Consider the following 20,323-nt stretch of genomic DNA (forward strand, 5'->3'; position numbering starts at 1 on the left):
TCATGGCACTAACAAGTACAAATACTCCAATTGTTATAGTCTCTCAACTATTTTCTGGACTAAATCTTTTGGGGTGCCTAAAATTTCTTATGCATCATGACAAAATACATTTCATTTTGGAATGGAAACACACCTTCATTTATTTATTTAACATATTTTGCCATGTATAATGAACACTTTTTTGCCCAAATTTTTTAGGGAAAAATAAGGGTGTATATTGTACATGGACAGTACTAATGTTGTATCTATATAAATGTTTTTAATTTTTTCATTTATGCTTATGTGTTAAAAGTGTAACTCTAGAAAGCAATAATGATATCCATATGCAAAATAGCACCTTGGAATGCAGCAATCTGTTTTGTTTCTAAATATAAATAAATAAATAAATAAATAGTTGGATTAAAAAATTAAAATAAAAGATTTTTTTTCCTGGAAGTTTGGGCCAAAATCATGAGTGCACATTATACACAGCAAAAATATAATATTTTTACTTAATGACAGTTTTTACCAGTTTACATTCAAGATCTTCAGGACTAGATTAAACATGTAACATGAAAAACCAAGTTCACTGCAACTCTATCAATGTACAGCCTGCAGAGCACAGGATTTGGGGTTAGCATGTGCTACTTTGGCCACTTAGTAGTCAGTTGAACCTGAACAAGTACTTTAACCTTTCTGAATTTCAGTTTCCTAATTTTCTAAATGAGAATAATAATAATAATATTAATACCCACTTAGCAGTGTTGTTATGAGAATTCAGTTAGGTTTCTACACTGACCTCCTCTGTGGGACCTAATCACTCTCTTACATGTGCCATCCCTTTAGTCTTACTCAGTTAACAATGAACTTGCTGAACACCTACTACAATGCCAGTGTGGTAGAGGCTGAGGATATAAAGAGCAAAAAAGACAGAGTAAGTCCATGATCTCAAGAAAGGTTGCTCTAGTAGGGGGAGATAAACAAGCTAACAAATTTATAATCAGGATGATTCCGGCAGTGGATAAGTGCCCAAGACAATAAATCAGAGTCTTGTGCCAGAAAGTGACCAGAGAAAGAGATAGTGGGGGCGAGTGAAATGCTTCCAGTGAGACTGTCAGCATTACACTTTATTCTTAAAGTAGCACACGGCACCAAACACACTAGACTGAAATCCATTTCTTTTTTTTATTGTCCCTAATTTAATTTTTCCTGTTTTATTGAGATGCAATCGACACATAACGTTGCATTAGTTTAAGATGTACGACATGATTTGATATAGATCTACAGTAAAATGATTACCACAATAAGTTTAGTTAACATTTGTCACTTCATATAGCTTCAATTTATTACTATGATGAGAACTTTTAACATCTACTCTCTTAGTGACTTTCAAACACACAAAACAGTAGAATTAACTATAGTCACCAAGCCGTACATGACAGCCCCAACACTTATAATTGAAAGACTTTACATTTTGACTACCTAAATCTATTGATCACATACCTCACCCTTGCATCTGGCAGTCACCAACCTGTTCTCTGTCCCTATGGGTTCAGTTTTTTCAGATCATACATACAAGTGAGATAACAGTATTTGTCTTTCTTTGACTAATTTCACTTAGCATAATGCAGTCAAGGTCCATCCATGTTGTCACAAATGGAAGGATTTCCTTACTTTTTAAAGTTAAATAACATTCTACTATATATCATATTTTCTTTATCCATTTATCTATTGATGGACACTTAAGTTGTTTCCTGACTACTTTAAATAATGGTTCAATGAACATGGAGGTGCAGATATCTCTTCAAGATAGTGACTTCAATTTGTTTGGATATAGAGCCAGATGTGGAAATACTAGATCATATGTTAGTTCTGTTTTTAATTTTTTAAATATTCTGTATTTGGTTTTAGAGGGGGGAAGGGTGGGAGATAAGAGAAGTAGAGAACAGTGTGCAGTTGCCTCTTGAGCACCTCCTACTGGGGACCTGGCCTATTGCCCAGGCATGTGACCTGACTGGGAATTGATCCAGCAACCCTTTGGTTCATAGGCGGGCACTCGACTTACTGAACCACACCAGCCAGAGCCTGTTTTTAATTTTTGTAGGAACCTTCATGTTGTTTCCATAGTGGCTGCACCAATTTACATTATCAGCAACAGTGCACAAGGGTTCTTTTCTGTTCACATCCTTGCCAACACTTGTGTTTGGTGATAGCTTATCTAATAAGTGTGAGGTGATACCTTGTTATGGTTTTGATTTCCTTTTCTATGACAATTAGTGATTTTGAGTGCCTCTTCATGCACTTGTTGGTCATCTGTATGTCTTTAAAAACATGTTTATTCAGTTCTACTGACCATTTTTAATTACATTGTTCTGTTTTAGTTTTGTTACTGAGTCATATGAATTTTTGTACATTTTTATATTAACTACTCATCACATACATAGTTTGTAAATACTTTCATTCAGTATGTTGCCTTTTAATTTTGTTAATGGTTTCCATGCTGTGCAGAAGCTTTTCTATTTGATGTAGTCCCACTTGTTCATTTTCACTTTGCCTTTGCTTCTGGTGTCAGACACAGAGCCCACACCAATGCCAAGGAACTTCCCGCCTGTGTTTTCTTCTAGGAGGTTTATGGTTTCAGGTCTTACACAGTTGTTCATAGCAGTCTTGTATGATCCTTTGTATTTTCATGATAAGCTATAATGTCTCTTTTCTCTCTCTTTTTTGATAAGTCTAGGTTTGTTTATTTTATTTTTTTCAAAACCCAGCTCGTAGTTGGGTTTTGAAACCCATTTTCTTTTTTTTTTTCCATTTTCTTTTTTTTTTAATATTTTTATTTATTTATTTTTAGAGAGGGAAGGGAGGGAGACAGAGAGAGAGAAACATCAATGTGCAGTTGCTTGGAGTCATGGCCTGCAACCCAGGCATGTACCCTGATTGGGAATTGAACCTGCGACATTTTGGTTCGCAGCCTGTGCTCAATCCACTGAGCTACGCCAGCCAGGGCGATCTTTTCCATTTTCTTTTAGTCTCTATTTCATTTATTTTGACTCTGCTCTTTGCTATTTCCTTTCTTCTAATAACTTCATGCTTAGTTTGTTCTCATTCTCTAGGTTTTTGAGGTGTAAACTTAGGCTGTGTATTTACTATCTTTCTTGTTTCTTGGGATAGGCATTTATCGCTATGAATTTTTCCTCAGAACTTCTCTGCTATATCCCAGAAGTTTTGGTATGTTGCATTTCCATTTTTTAAAGATTTTATTTATTTATAGAGAGAGGGGAACAAAAGGAGAAAGAAAGGGAGAGAAACATCAATGTGTGGTTGCCTCTCACGTGCCCCCACTGGGGACCTGGCCTACAACCCAGGCAATGTGCTCTGACTGGGTATTCAAACCAGCAACCCTTGGGTTCATGGGCCTGAGCTCAATCCACTGAGCTACACCAGCCAAGGCTACATTTTCAATAAACATATAAAACTCTTTTCAAAATACTCTTTGATTTCCCTTTTGATTTCTTCTTTGACCCATGGGTTGTTCTGTAGCATGCTTTTTAAATCTTCACATATTGGTGAATTTTTAATTTTTTTTCCAGTAATGAATTTCTAGTTTCATAGCATTATGGTAAAAAATGATACTTGATATGATTTCAATTTTTCTTAAATGTACTAAAACTTGTTTTGTTGACTAACGTGTGACCTACCCTGGAAACTGTTTTGCGTGTGTTTGAGAAGAATGTGTATTTGGCTGCTGTGGGGAGGAGCATTGTGTACAGGCCTATTAAGTACGCCTGTTCTGACGGGTTAAGTCCAGTGTTCTCCTGGTGAGTTTCTGTCTGGATGACCTCTCCATTGGTGTCATATAGAAGACGTTTCTTCACTCTACAAGTCTGTAAATATACCCCTGATTTTCTTCTGTTATGTTTTGGTTTTGGTCATATATTTTATGTACAAAATCTTCAGTGTCTTAGTTTTCATGGGTTGCAATGTATGCGACAAATATCTAATTTTATTTTATATTCATAAGTAGCATTTGTTAATTCAATACCATTTATTTAATAATACATCTTTTGACTACTGACTTAAAATCCTATCTTCATCACACTTAGAATTTACAATGAGATTTATTTATTTCTTCCCAGTTCTACTACAGTTCCACACTTTTGATGATTGAAATTTGATTTTTTATAAATATTTTCCCTTACTATTAAAAACTCAAAGCATAATTTAAAGTAATTTTCCTATTAAATTAGCTCTAGCTGGTGTAGCTCAGTAGATTGAGCATATACTGTGAACTAAAGAGTCACCAGTTTGATTCCCAGTTGGGGCACATGCCTGGGTCACAGGCCAGGTCCCCAGCAGGGGCCATGTGAGAGGCACCCACACATTGATGTTTCTCTCCTCTTTTTCCTTCCCTTCCCCTCTCTCTAAAAATAAATAAATAAAATCTTTAAAAATTTTTTCAAATTAATATACTTTTACTTTAAGAATTAAAACAATTGATAGTTTAAAAGTATATATCTTAATAGCATAGATGGCTCACAAATGACAATAATATATAAATTTATTATATGATAGTTGTGGTATCAGAAATTGGGGGTAGGGAAAAGTATATTAGTTATTAAACTATTCTGAGAAAATTTATTCTGCAATTGAAAAAAATGAAAGTGTTATTTCTACTTTTTTCCATATACACAAATAAATTCCAAATAGATTAGAAATATAACCATCAGAAAGGAAACCATAGCCCTGGCTGGCGTAGCTCAGTGGATTGAGCGCGGGCTGGGAACCAAAGTGTCCTAGGTTCGATTCCCAGCCAGGGTACATTCCTGGGTTGCAGGCCATAACCCCCAGCAACCACACATTGATGTCTCTCTCTCTCTCTCTCTCTCTCTCCCCCTCCCTTCCCTCTCTAAAAATAAATAAATAAAAATCTTAAAAAAAATTGCTCTTAAGAAAGGAAACCATAAAAAAAAAACCTAGAAAAATACAGGTGAGCGTAGTTTTCAGGATTAAAACAAAGGCCAGTATGATCATAATACAAAATTAAGAAATTATGAAGGAAAATCAACAGAATCAACTCTTGATAGTGTAAAAACATTTTTAAGAGTACCTTTATATTCCATTAGATAGGATTAATTTACATACTATCATCACATAGTTTTATTACATGTAATGCTTTAATGAACATGTTTGCTTTATGCTAGGATTGTCTTTAAGTGATCTTTATGAACTGATGTTATGGTATGTTTGTTGGAAATAAGTGGGTCATTGGCTCATGACTGGAAAACTTATTGTTACAGGGGCCTTTTAAAAAATAACCTATTTTAAAGAACTAGAGACTTAGAGATCTGTATGATTTTCACCAACTGGTGCTTTATTTCTCCTTCAAAATGTAGATTTTGTTGTCAATGTCTAGGATATTTTAGTTATTGAGGTTAAAATAAAAATTACCACTCCAGGTCAGAATTTAGTCCAGTTGTCTCTGACAAGCAACCGGGACCTTTTGTACAAGACAATCTGTCCACCATAAACTCAGCCTGACCTGATAAAGGTTTCTTCCCCACCCAGATTTTGTTCTCTCTTGATTGTCTGTAAAAATTCTACAGCATGAATTTTGTTAACCACTTCCTGAATCTATTTTTAAATCAGTGTATCTCAAATAAGAAGCTCCACAGTTATGGGTGGGCATCACAGGCACCACACGCCAGTGTTCTGAGCCTTAGTGGCAGTTGCGGTTACTAGTAGGGGGCTGTTGAGGCTTTGGCATTTGCCCACTCAGTGCCAGCATTTACAGAAGCTGAATTGGGTCATTAAGAACCAGATCTAGTAACAACTCCACTACTCTCAAAAGAAACGGGTTAGTGAAAAAGAAGGGAAATTGTTCTTAAAATGTAAGGTGTATATATATATATTTTTTTTTAAAGTAAACAAATAAAAACCTTGTTTCTGTTATGATTACCATTAGAAAGGAATTTGATGGAACTTTTGTCCTTGTTTCAGCTAATGGGTCCGAGGCCACTGTCTGCAGAAGCCGAGTTGCCTTGAAAAGTCTACCACACACTTAAGACTTTCTGGGTGTGCTCCTCACTCTGAAAGGTGCAGTGATTTATCAGAGTGATTTACCTGGGCAAACCCAAGTCTCACGACTGCCATGTCTAGATTTTTAGCAGTTACTCAGACCTCAGCCTTCCAAAGCCATTTCATAAGACATTTTAAAATATGTCTTCTGATAAAATCACTGGTTCTATTCATCTGTTATGTTTTCATTAATCAGTATCTTATTCAATCTAATAAAATGCTGCATGACAATGATATCTTGTCTTAAATCATATAGTATGAAATTCTCCAACTGCTTATAAACTGTTTCTAGGAAAAGGAGAGGGAAGGCTTTCCTTAAGATTTTCATTCTTTTTTTAAAATATATTTTATTGATTATGCTATTACAGTTGTCCCATTTTTTTCTCCCCTTTATTTAAGAAGTCCAGGAAGATTAAGATAAAAGTGGTTTCTAGGTTCTAGCTTAAACAGTAAAATCAGACAAAGCAAAGGTGGCTATACTCACTCATTGGGGGTGCCCTTCTGGCCACAAAAGTGGCCCTTGCTGTCTGTAGGATACACCACTCTTCTGGGGTCGCCATGTACCCAGGCTGCAGAAACAAGAAGGGACAAGAACTCCATCAGCAACAGCTGGCCGAAGGCAGTCTGATTTGAGAAATTATAATGCACCACTGCAACACAGACCTCTCCCCTCAGTCATGGAAGATTATTGATTTTCTCCAAAGAGTAATTTCTTAATGAAAAGTAAAATAAAATATGGATGAATCAGTCAGAAGGCACATTTCTCTTATTCTCTCAGTGTTCGTCTGGGTTACAGCCAAAACATGAGGTAATGTACTTAGAAAATGACATTTATTAAAATGTGAATTAGAGGGCACACTACAAAAGCTTGCTTGGCTGGAAGTCATTTTTCCTAGGGCTCAAAACTAAATGACTTCATAGTAGAGCTAATAAATTTACAGTAAATAATATGATGTAATGCTTTTGGGTTATGCATAAGTTAAATATCCTTAAAAACTCAAAGAAATGAAACTACAATGCCCAATGCAAGTTGACTGCTTTTTAAAATGATTTTATGTGACATTAAAAAAGGTAAACAGTAATGACTTCAGAGGCAATATAACAATAAATATTTACTGTACATTTTGTCTGATAATTTCAAAGCTTACTAAAAATATCAAATGTCCTCAAACTTCATGAAAACTGAAGACTCAGTTCTATTTTCTCTGAAGACATTAGGCTCATCCTCATACAGACTCATCACTCTAATTTCCAAAAATTATAAACCTGACAGCTAGACTACAGAACCACAGAACATAACATGTATGAACTAAATTGGGGAATACTCCCTAATTCTAACTGAATGCTTCAAACTTCTTCAGTTTGAATAATATAGATTCTAAAAATCTAAGAGCGATATGGCCATCTAATACTTCTGCATGGAAAACATATCTCTTTGTCCTTTGTTCCTTTAACATTTATTCAGCTATCTCCTTACCCACATTTATTGGATTTGACAGTTCATGTTATAATTCAATAACCCTTACATAAATGGACGGTGTGACTTGGAAAGATAAAAATCAATTCTGAATGAGAATTTTAATATAGTAGAGAAATTTTTCTCAATAATTGTTCTCATCCATCCAATCCTTTCCTTTTAGTATCTAAGTACCCAGGAAAGTCCCCTTTGTCTAATTCTTTCTTAAATGTCATAGAGGCCAAATTGGTTTCATCTTCTAATACCTTCTTATAAAATCTGTCTCATTCGGGCAGCTCTCCACCGCCATAGCTTCCCATTCTTATTTCCCAGAATAAAGAAAGTGGACTATAAATAAGTCATTTAAATGACATCTAAGCATTTAACATCTATGTCTCCAGACACTATTTTATTAAATTCTGTTTTAAATCTTAGTTCATCACATTTTGGCTAAACCAAAGATGGATATCTAATTTTACCTGACTTTATTTCTTATAACATGTTTAACTTTACCTTGAAATATTCTATTGCTTTTCCATATAATTACTAATTTAGAAATGGGCCTTAAGCATTTGGATTGCTAGGTTTTCTACTTAACATATTTATGACCCTGAAAAAGCCACTCAATTGTTTTGAATCTTGGCTTTCTAATTTTTTACTGGAAATTGGGTAAAAGAATACCAAGCCTCAGAAGAATGTTGAGAATATGAAAGAACATAGTGAAAGCAAAATGCCTGACATACAATGTGAACTCGGTAACATTAGTTCCTGTCTTATCTGGGTTTCACCAAAAAACACTGAAACAAGGATTTTGATGAAGGTAGTTAATTTAGGAAGTGATTCCAGGAAGCGTCAGTGGGAAGGAGGAAAGGGAGCCAGAGAAGGCACGAAGCCAATGAAGGGCATGCTGATGGGGGAGATACTGCTGTGGGCAGCACTAGCTCCACCTTGCCAGGACCTGCGGAAGAACCAGGTAAAACGTGCTTGTCAGGGGAGAAGGTACAACTGTCTGTGCCACAGGCCAACTCAGAAGGGCTGAGGGCAGGGGGGCATGGGGAGGGGTCATCAGTGGCACCTGTTATTGTTTTATTTTCCGTTTGCATCATCAATCCATCAATCAAAGAACTTGACATGACAGGTATGTATCCTGTACTAGAAGTCAATCCCAGAAGAGTTTACCTCAAAGTTCTCAAGAAACACATAGAAAGGAAAGAATAAAGTTTGTAGAAGGCTTAGAGAAGAAGTGGGATCTGAGCAACACTGAAAAAATGCCTAGGATTTAGACAGGCGTCCAGAAGTAGGGAAGAATTATAGATTGAGGAAATAGTACACTAGTAAAAGCTTCAATTTATTTAACTGCCCACAATGTGTCAAGTACCATGCTAAGTGTATTAAATCCATTGTCTCATTGGAGTTTCACAATAACTCTAAAACAGAGTCGCAGTAACCCTACAAGGTAGATAACTAAATTTTATAGGTAAGTGCAGCTCAGACTTTCATTTACTTCTCAAGATCACATAGCTTTTAAGTGGCATGAAGAGAGCTTAAAGTCAGGTGTGTTGCTCTCTAAGGCCGGTGCTTGAACCACTAGACTCCAGTAGCTCTAATGCTGCCCACTAAAGGATAAATTAGGAATGAGCTTGTTAACAGTGGGAAACAACAAGGATATCAGCTACATGAGGATCAGCAGTATGTTGGACACATATGCTAGAAAAGGAGACACCACAGGTACTTTAGGAGCCTTTGTCATTTGAAAAGAAGAGCTTTGTACTTAGCTGGAGAGGGAGAGTGACTGGGAGGGATAGGATGCCTGTGGACAGAGGAGAGGGAGACAAAGATAGAAGTGTCAAGGGAGGAATGATCCTTCTTAATTTTGCAGTTTTGAATTGTGGCAGGTGGCTGTGTTTACTAGCTGCTGCTACACCTCTTCACGCAGCTGCTGGCACAGAAGTCATACTGCAGATGGTCTGTGTTTGAGCTGGAACACCAAGTCCCTGATCTGAAAGCTGCACGGGCCAGTTAGGCCACATCCCTCAATCAAGGGTATTCAGTTTGCTATATCTGCTCCACCAAGTCTATATCTCATCCACCTCATCTGGAGGAATACGGCAGGAGGAAAACAAGATGTGTCGCAAGAGTTATTACGTACATTACTAAACTAAGGGGATTTTCACATGAATCTAGAGGACCTCATACACTTTACTGCCTTTCTTGGAATTTCTCTATTCATAGAACTTCCAGAACAGTGTTGTCTAATAAGGTAGCCACCAGCCACATGTGTCTACTGAGCGCTTACGTGTGGCTTATCTGAACTCAGACCTGCTGTAACTACAAAATGCACGTCAGATTTTAAAGACAGCATGAACAAAAAATGAATGAAAATATCTCAATAATTCTTTATATTTATTACATTTAAAATGAGTTATAGTTAAATAAAATACATTATTAAAGTTAATTTCATATTTTTAAAAAATTTCCTTCAGTAGAGCTATTAGAAAATTTAACTTACATGTATCATGCACATTATGCTTCTCCTGGACAGAGCTGTCCCGGAATATTTACCCGCACATGTCAAGGTCTCTCATATATGGCGATTAATAGTATCATAGCATCGTGAGTTTGTATGTCAGCCCTTCTCCAACCCCACCGAGTGCCACAAATATTTTTATAACAAGTATTAACAATGCTCCTTTTATAATCTTGAAATAGCATGCACATATACCATAAGTCATCCATATATGTAATTTATTTTTAAAAATCAACAAAATGCCCTAACTATAATGCAAATAAGAAATAAGAAGAGAATAATTTTTAATTAAACATTGTGCATATAAATACATCAATGCTCACTTGTGATTAATCTAGAAGACATAGGGAAATAAGTCAGGTGCTTGCACCTATAGATAGAATCACTGAATGTGGCAGCTATAATTGCAGGGGTGCAGGTGTATAGCGTGGGAGACTCAATAATACAAGTGCTGTTGTCAACAATATAAATTTCTAAAATGACACATTTTAATAAATTCTAACAAAATGTACACTCTTTATATTCTTTTGGTATTTATTAGAACTATGCAAAAAGAACATTTCTAATTTTAAAACAGAAGTTCTAGATTCAAATAGCTAAAATCACATCACCTACATGAGTGGAACATGAGACAGTCAGGCAGGAAGTGTGGTAATTCTCAGCTGTGCAGAATGGTCCCAGGGATTGCAGGACATCTACCTTCCCTGCTTCCATCCACTAAGTGCCAGTAGTGCCCCCAAATATTGTGACAATCAAAAAGTCAGCTCAAATTTTCTGAAAGAGCTCCTGGGCAGTATATTGCTTCAGTTGAGAGCCATTGGTTTATTCACACTCTTAAAACTGTCAAAAATATACAGTTTTTTATAGAGACAAAATATTATCTTGTCTTTTCTCACTGATTTTTGGGGGAGTATGTGCTAATGGGGAGTCCTTTCTTATATTTAATCCCATTTAGTATTATTCAGCTTATCACCACCTGTGATGACTATCAGATATGTCCATAAGTTATTTGATATTTTTCCTTCAAAAGATGGTGCTTAAGTCCCTTTCTTTTGAGTGTGGACTAGACTTAGTGACTCGCTTCTAATGAATAGAATGTGGCAGAAATGACATTGGGTGACTTCTAAGGGTAGGTCATGTACAGTATTGCAGCTTCTTTGTTTTCCCTTTCAGATGACTAGCTCTGGGGGAAGCCATCTGACGTGAGACAAGACAGTCCCACAGAAAAGCCCACATGATGGTCAGCAGTCAGTGAGAACTGAAGTTTTCCGCTGACATCCGTGTCAGGGAGCCCTCTTGATTGGAGGCCTTAGGTAAGCCTTTAGTTGGCTGCAGCCCCGGTTTACATCTTGCCTGCAAGCTCCTGAGGAACTCGGGGCCAGAGCCATCCGGTAGACTGTTCCCAAGTTCTGAGCACAGACACTGATGTAAAAAGTTTATTTCACACTGCCAAATTTAGGAGTAATCTGTTATGGAACAATAGACAATTAATCAACCTATAGTTTTTAAAAAATCTTTTATATATTAGAGGGAAGCAGTTAAATCATCTCTTTTCAGTATAAATATTCATAAAATTTATTCTTTTTTTTACAGGAATGTAGTGTATTTATTGATACCGTAAGTTTACGCCAACTGTTTACAAGCTGGATGGTCTGTCAGTGCATTGATCAGTATTATCTTACATGACACAAAACACTGTAGATCTGTAAAAAGTTTCATAATATTTAAATCCTCTCTTTCTCTTCACTTTATGTTTTTAACTTATAGCTACAATTATAGAATTTTAGTAATTTTTGTTTCTTCACTGTATAATTTAATATGTATTGCCCTTGACTTGATTTAAAACATTCCTTAGGGCCTAAGAAATTATAGAGTATCTGATACCTATACACCTTAATTCTTAAAAGAAAGTTAACATTAAAGCATTATCTTAAAGTGCCAGTCTAGAATATGGCCAATTCCTAGTCATTCACACTGAATTGTTAATCATCATCTTTCTATTCATTGCCATTCACTCACTAAGCCTTACCTGTGATAGATACATAAAGACTCTGAGGATATAGAGATGACCACATTAGTATTTAGTGTAATAACTATTCCATAGTTAACACATTCTCCCTAAGGGAGCTATATTATCATGCTGATTGGTCAGCACAGAGGGAAATGGTTTCTGAAGAATGATAATGAATTCTCTCAAGCTTAACCAAGCCATGACCTTAATTTTAGCTGCGTTTTAAGTTATAGTGTCTCTATAAAACAAATGAAAGCAGTCTCTGCCACCTTGGATGTAGCAGTTCATCTAACAAAAACTTAGCCCTTCCCAATAGACAGAAAACACCTGGGGGCATTTACTTCATCTGGCAGGGAGAGTACTGCATCCTTCCTATCTTCCCTCAACTTTGTATGACCTCCTAGCTCTGCCACAATTTAGTCTGTAGAGTTTGGTAATACCCTTACTCTACTCCACAGGATACCACACCAATTCTTTACACTGATGGCATTGCGCCAATAAGATCTGGAGACTACTGAGTAGCATGTAATCTTCATATCTTAGACAAACAATGTATCTTAATGGATGACAAATGAACCTCATGAAAATATGATGGTCCTTCAATAAAGACCTGAGGAGTCCAGTGGTGGTGTCTCCTCCAAAGTAAACGGTAAGCTGCTGCACCTTTATTTGCTGCTATTAAGAAAAAGGCACAACACATATTGCCTGCCAGATGTGAGCAGGACCCAGAGAAATAAAATGCTTTTCAGATAATACTGTACAAACAGTTCTGCCACCAGGTCTATATGGCAGAATGGACTCAATGGTGCTTAAAATATCTATCAGAGAGCAGAATGCTGTATGGGGCCTGTGGTAAATGCCTATTACAGAATCACAGTTGGAGGTCCCTGGGATTTTGGAGAAAATCCATGTTCTTTCAGCAAATAACTGTTCTTTTGGGAAGCAGCTCCTGGACCCTGAATGATCACCCAATGACATAAGAAGCCCATCGTGAACTGAATGTTATCTGATCCATCAGTCCTAAAGCTGGTGGTGCCCGGCAGCACACCATTATTGAGCCCATGTGGTATATTCGTTCAGTGCTTGTGAAGGTCGAAAAGGCACCCGAAATTTTCCCTAGAATGTTGCTCACAATAACAGCATGTTGATTGCTGAGGCACTGCTTTAGCACATCCCTATAGCTCATGGGAAGGTCCCAGATTTATCGGTGGCTAAGGAGGATCTGTTGGCACCAATCGGGGGTCATTTTTCTAGTTACTTACTTTGACTGGAAGAAGAGATAAACTAAATCACTTATCTGTTCATTGACAGAGGCCACTTATTGGACTACATTATCATAGACCAGAAAAGAAAATTATTAAATAATGAATGGCAAGAAAATTTGCTAAATAACTAGAAGGACCAACCTCAAAATGACCCCAGAATATGAAGATACTGATGTCTCATGTGGCTGCTCAGTAAAGACCCTTCTATAGAGGCGTCTTTTAGTCATCAGATGGAAACATATATGTTCAATAATTTTATGAAAAAGTAATCGCAACCACAGGGATGAGATTATGACTGGATTTTGGTAACATGGACTTTTACTCACAAAGGCTGACCTGGCTCCTAACAATGCTTACATGACAAATGGGCAGAAGTGGAGGGCTAACACTGACCCCAACCCCCCAGAAGCAGCCAGCTTTGTGGGACAGTAGAATCCCACATGAAGATCTAGTTAAAGCACTACTTAGGCAGCAATACCTTGCAAGGGCAGGTCACTATTGTCTGGAATACAGCAAGGTCCTGGTAGGAAATACACGGTGTTTGCTCATGCATGATGATTAGAGAGAGTTTAATTAAGGGATATTTACAAAGATATAGGTAGAGTTTTGGGGACACAGAGAAAAGTTGGTGCAGAGGCTAACAACAACAGGGAGCCATTTTCAGGCCTGAAGGGGTGAGGGAGGAGGGAGGTGTCTGTATCCAGGGAGACGGGCCAAGTGGAAAGAGCTGACTGATAGGACTTAGAGCCTTAGTAGAAGGGTGCACCAGCAAGAGTCAGATGAATAAACTCCACAGACTCATTCTCTTACCCTTCCACCTATTGTTGATGCTTCTCATGGACCAAAACAAATTAGAAACCACAGGACAAGAGAACCTCTTGATGTAATCCTTATAAATTATGTGCCAGTTTCTCAGGGGACAGAGCAGGGTAAAGAGAGGGTAGAGAGAGACAGGGGAGGCAATGAAAATGCTCAGCCGATAGTCTGAACAAGGGACCAGCTTATTCAGGGGTAGAACTTTAAATATATTCAGCAAGACATATAGGACTTTATTCAAAACAATAAACAAACAAAAAATAACTAGAGATATAAGATTTTCAGATTCTTTTTTGTCATAATTTACTGTCACATGGGATAGCCAAAAAAAAAAGAGCAGAACAATATACATTCTAAATTTTGGAGTCTGTGAAATAGAAGGGGTCAGAGTAGAAGACAAAATATGGGACAATGTATATTTTAAAAACAGATTTATAAAAAAATAGACATAGAATTAAAAGAAATTGAGCTAATAATCAAATAAACTAAAACACTAAATTAGGCTTTTTACATTTTTGTTGTTTTAATACAATACTGATTCTATGCTGATTATTTTAATATACTTCCTTTCTTAAAGATTTTATTTATGTATTTTGAGATAGAGGGGAAGGGAGGAAGGAAGGGAGGGAGAGAATCATCAATGTGTGGTTGCCTCTAGTGCACCACCTACTGGGAACCTGCCCTGCAACCCAGGCATATGCCCTGACTGGGAATTGAACTGGTGATGCTTTGCTTTGAAGGACCACACTCAATCCACTGTGCTGTATCAACCAGGGCTAATTACTTTAATATACTTCTTATTCCAGTTATTCTAATTTGATATTGGTCTACCTCTATTAACAACCTGTTCAAAGTTTTGATTCACATTAGAAGATAGTATTTTTAGGGTAAAGAGGTATTTGGAAATAATGATGACAGAAATGTATTCATTCTTTTCTTCATTCATTCTACAAATATTATTTATTACAATCCTGACAAGCACTACAAAGGAGCAGTACATGGGACAAAAAGGCAAATGACCAAATGTGGGAGGTCAGGCATGATGTCCCTGAAGAAGTAATGCAGGAACAAGGGCCTGAAAAATAAATGGAGGCACAAATAGGCTTCCATTGGAAGGACCCTTGGACAAAGACCTTGTGAGGGGTGGGGGGTGATGGGTGCTGGGATGGAAAGGAAACCCGTGTGGTGCATGCGCAGGCTGCAGTATGGTTCCAGATGCAGATGGAGAGGCAGTATCTTAGGTATTTTCTATAGTGAACTACATACGTGAAGACTGTTTTAGCATAATGTTGTTACCAGTGCCAGCTATGCAATCCACAGAAAAGGTTTTGTTCAGGTTGGTCCTTCTCTGTCTATTCAAATTTTCCTTGAAAAACTCAAGGTCATCCACATCCAATGTCACTCATCTTACTGTTTATTTGCTTAATTGTAGCTCTGGAATTGGCAACACTCCCTTGCTTTAAATGAAAAAAAGAGCTCTCATCATTCCTAAAAATGGATGTAGTTTATTATATCTGAAAATGCTACACATAGTGTTCATTAGTAATCTACTAGTAAACACACCCTTTTAAGAAAATGATCCATAAAATCCTTTGAGATCTTCAGATAGTAACTCCTTTGCACAAGAAAATCCCAAAGGAGTTACTATCTGTCATCATTTTATGTATTCTATAATACAAACACTAACTGAAGGAAACACTGAACCTAGTAGGTGTGGATTATCATACAGGACATGCTCTTCTCTTTAGTGGGTACATAATAGAGGCTCATTCTGCAAACAATTACTGAATGCAAATGACACACACACACACATAGAGGCAAAACTACAGCTATCAGACTGTTTCTGATTTTTGTTTGCAGAAGAACACCTGCTTCTCACTTCCACCCCTAGTGCCATTTTTGACTCTTGCTGCTTTAAGCCACATCTGTGTGGAACTGGGGGTGGAGGGAGTGGAAGGAGGGAGAGAAAAACATTAGCCCCAGATCAGGAGGTTCTGGTCTGTGCCCTCTCAGTGACTTTCATTACTTGAAGAGTCCCTGTTCACCTTCTTTAGTAAACAGAGGCAGGCTGCACAGTGGTTAAGGGCATGGGCTCTAGAGTTAAACTGCCTGGGTTCCTGGCAAATAAAACCAAACTGAGAAAGTCACACAGCAGTCAGTACCAATGAGGACTGATCATCTTATCCCTTGAATTTTCTCACTGTTTTAGAAATAACTTTAAGAGAACACTTTAGGTGAAGCATATGTGTGTGTGTAAGAAAGAAAGAAAGAAAGAAAAGAGAAATGATTTGTAAAACACCCCTATTTGGGTAATCATAGCATATAAGCAAAGATTGGGGAGAGATGGGTAAAAACTTCACTCAGGCAAATTTTCCTTTCACTCATATCGAGGAAATGTGCATCACTGGAGTACCAGGAGCAAGTGCCATTATCTAGTATTATCTCTCATTTTCAAACACTTGCTGAGCATGTTCCTGTCATGCTCTGGGGCTGAGTCAGAAGTTGCAGCCATTAAAGGGCCCTCTGTCAAGGAGAAAACGTGATTAGACCAACTGCTTGCACTGACACTTAAAAATTAACTGCAAATCTGTTTGGGGCAGCTAAGGCATTCCCTAAACACTTGCTAGTTGAGAATGTTGGCTTTCAAATCATTATTTTGTATCCCTTAAAGGTACATTTTAACTGTTTTAGTATGTGAGGAACAGGCCTGCCAAATTGTGCTTATGGCTTTTTAACACACGCAATTTACAAATGCAATGAAGCGGATAATAGGACACACGATAGCGAATTTGAAAATCTGTGTTGATGACCCTGCTGCTGTAGAAGCATTTTTGGAAGCAGCACTCTACCCAGTTGCCTGGATAAGAAAAATGTTGTTTATCACTTCACAGGTGGCCTCTGCCACCCAATGGTGAGGTTAGGGTCGTGTCCTTGAGCACAAATCCATCTCTCTCATGCTAGCAATATTCCACTTGAAATCATCTGGAATGCATGTATTCAGCAAAATACAACTAACAGTAAAAATCTCACTCAGCACTGAAAGAAATCTGTTCAAGCTACAGTCAAAATGAAGTGCTTCCTTTTTACAATGAAGACTTCCAAACCCAAAAGAAGAGTAAATATGTAGTTTAATTTGTAAACAATTATATATTTTTTAAGAAGGCAAAAAGACATTTAATACTGGCTCCATTATCTACAAATGCAATAAATTTTTTCAAGACATTGACTAGAACAATTTAAAAAATGATGGAACCAAAGTTCTTTAAATTTCTTACTTTTTTATTGGGAGAAATTATTTACTTTGCTAAGACAATGTTTCCAAGCTGAAATCTAATAGGTTGGCTCATGTTACAGTTCCTAAGCAGACTAGAATTGTGCGCCCTGTGACTGGTATGGCTTGGTGGGATAGACATTGTCCTGCAGGGCCTGGGGTCACCAGTTTGATTCCTGGTCAAGGCATATGCCTAGGTTTCTGGCCAAGACAGCTGATATTTCTCTCCCATGTTGATATTTCTGTTTTAAAAAAACATTGCTTTTTTCTTTTTTAAAAAAGTATTTTATTTATTTATTTTTAGAAAAGGGAAGGGAGGAAGAAAGAGAGAGAAAGAAACATCAATGTGTGGTTGTCTCTTGTGCACCCCCTACTGGGGGCCTGGCTTACAACCCAGGCATGTGCCCTGACTGGGAATCGAACCAGTGGCCCTTTGGTTTGCAGGCCAGCACTTAATCCACTGAGCCACACCATTCAGGGCTGATGTTTCTCTCCCTCTCTTCCTCCCTTACTTCCCCAATCTGTAAAAAATAAATAAAATCTTAAAAATAAATAAATAAAAGCATAGTATGTGACTTCCTGCCATAGTCACTCTCCATCACCAGCTTTCCCTTAGAGTTACATTTAGAATCATAACACCAAGCTCACCAACTACAACAACAGGATGCTTGGTGAAGCATAAATTAATTTTTAAAATTATATTCATTTGTTTATTAGAGAAACTGTTAACTGCTTCTCTGTATAGATGGAATTAAAAAGTCATCTTGGAATTATCTGTGTTCTTCAAAAGATCGCCTTTATGAAAGTATGGTTTCTCCCATTCTCATATCCCTTGGGACGGGGAAAACCAATTTGCTCTGAGAAGGAAAGGATAAGATCCCTAACTTTTCTCTCTGAGATTTTAATTTAGGACAGAACAGACTCACCCCGAACTAGATCTGTTGGCCAAATGAAATATAAAAGCCCAAAAGGGAAGGTGCCTTGAAAGCAGAACCTGGGCTGGGACCTTGGCTTCACATCAGGGCCTGAAAGTAGGGGCTGCTTACCCACACTAGTCGTGCTTTGGGGAGTGCTCACCAAGCTTAGTGTAAAGAAGTAAAAAGTTAGTCTTGGATCCTAGTGTAGAAACCACTGCAGTGGTGGAATGATCCTGGTGAGCAATCAACTGAGAAATGATACCAGTGGCATCAACTAAAGTGTCAGAGCACCAGCAGACTATAAGGTCTCTCTCCCCACCTAGAGCTGGAAATAAGACTGTTCTTTCCTTGGTGTTTTGGGGCAACTTACATCAGGGAAGAGAATGAAAGGCTGGGTTTCATTAAGCAATAAATGGAAAAGTATACATTTGACTGTAGTATTACCCCAAAACAATGAACATAGATTTTAATACCAGAAAGGATAGGGTCAAGTTTGACCACATTTAATTATCATTTTAACTATTTTCTTTATTCTTCCTCATTTCTTGAAGTATTTAAGACTGAATTATATATATAAACTTACTTCTTTCTGTACTTGGTACTTTCAGTCATACTTTTTCCAGGTGACCACAATAGCCTTTCTTTAATTCTTCGCACTGATCTACAAATTACCTGCATGTCAAGGACCTTTACTGGTCTGCTTTGTTTTGGCTCATTTCTCTTTTGTAGAAGCAATCCCAAGCCTCACCAAATTCAAGGGGAAGCGGCATAGACCCAACTTCTCAAAGGAAGGAATGGGAGAGAATTTGCAGCCATGTGTCAATGTTACCAGAGCCCAGCCCCTGACAAGAACATTTTTACATTCCCTTCGCAATCCCATACAAATGCTGACCCTCTCCCAAGATCCTTGGGAGGCTCAGGCTCAAGATCTGGGTCTCATCACCTCACCTAAGTCAGGTCTGGGTACAGGTGAAACCCTTCCAAGTCGGTTCCTCTCTTAAAAATGATCTCATTAGCTAGATCGCTGAATTCATTAGGTACATTTCTTATTTCCCACATTACCATTGGCAACAGTGTGCCAAACATTTTAGGAATATGTAGCAAGATGCCCTTCCCTCTTGCTTCCATTTCCATTTTCTTCCCTTTCTTTTAAATTCTCTCAGCAGTCTCCTTACAACCCAATGGGCTTCCAAACCTGGCTTCAAAACCATGCCCATGTTTAAGTTTTGTTAAACTAGGAACTAATTTTTTTTCTGCTTATCTATTGTTGCTGCACACCAACCACCCTGCCCCGCCCCCCACCCCGCTGCCACCAGTCTACTGGCTTAATACGATAATTCTATTTTGCTCATGATTTTGGGAGTTGGACATTTGGGGAAGCCTCAGGTGGGTCCCTTGGGATCTCTCATGCAGTCAGATGTTCACTGCGGCTTTGATCATTTCAAAACCCTACAGGGCTGATAGTGATTATCTGTCCCCGGGAGCTCAGAGGAGCCTGTTGAACAAGACCCCTACACGCGGCTTCTTCGTGTGGCTTGGGCTTCTCATAGTATGATGACAGAGTTCTAATCTAGTTTGCATTGATTTGCTTTTTTGTTAACTTCCTAGTGTCTCAACTAATAGTGATGATTACTCCTAAGGAGAATTAAAAAACAAAAACAAACTTTGAACCTGAACTCAAAGTGCTTCCTAAGTAAATACAACAAGGAAATAACTCACTCAACAGGAAATCCATTTGAAAAGAAAAAAGAATTATTGCATGTTAAAATTGTGCTATTATTGTATACATAATGTTAGCACAAGGATAGCAAGGAACAATTTGCATAAGAAATACTCCTATTCTTTTTTTCTAGTTAGCGAATAATTGAATAGCAACCATCAGTGAAGTAGGACAAAAAAGGGCTATTATTATAAATGTTTGTTAGATCTTTCAAGGAGATTTGATTACCTTCTACCCACAATCCACTTCACCCACTTGAATAGAGGTTCTGCTTTTCATCAGTCAA

At 37.6% G+C, this 20,323-nt stretch overlaps 1 protein-coding gene across 1 annotated transcript in view; it reads right to left on the bottom strand.

The window, feature by feature from the left end:
* Positions 1–20,323, bottom strand: part of SLC44A5 (solute carrier family 44 member 5) — a 344,959-nt gene that overhangs the window by 67,041 nt on the left and 257,595 nt on the right. The window contains 1 exon segment of the mRNA XM_036026299.1: positions 6,539–6,623. Within this exon segment, the coding sequence (XP_035882192.1) occupies positions 6,539–6,623 (85 nt within the window).

The sequence above is a fragment of the Phyllostomus discolor genome, chromosome 5 (assembly GCF_004126475.2).
Source record: "Phyllostomus discolor isolate MPI-MPIP mPhyDis1 chromosome 5, mPhyDis1.pri.v3, whole genome shotgun sequence".
Taxonomy (NCBI): domain Eukaryota; kingdom Metazoa; phylum Chordata; class Mammalia; order Chiroptera; family Phyllostomidae; genus Phyllostomus; species Phyllostomus discolor.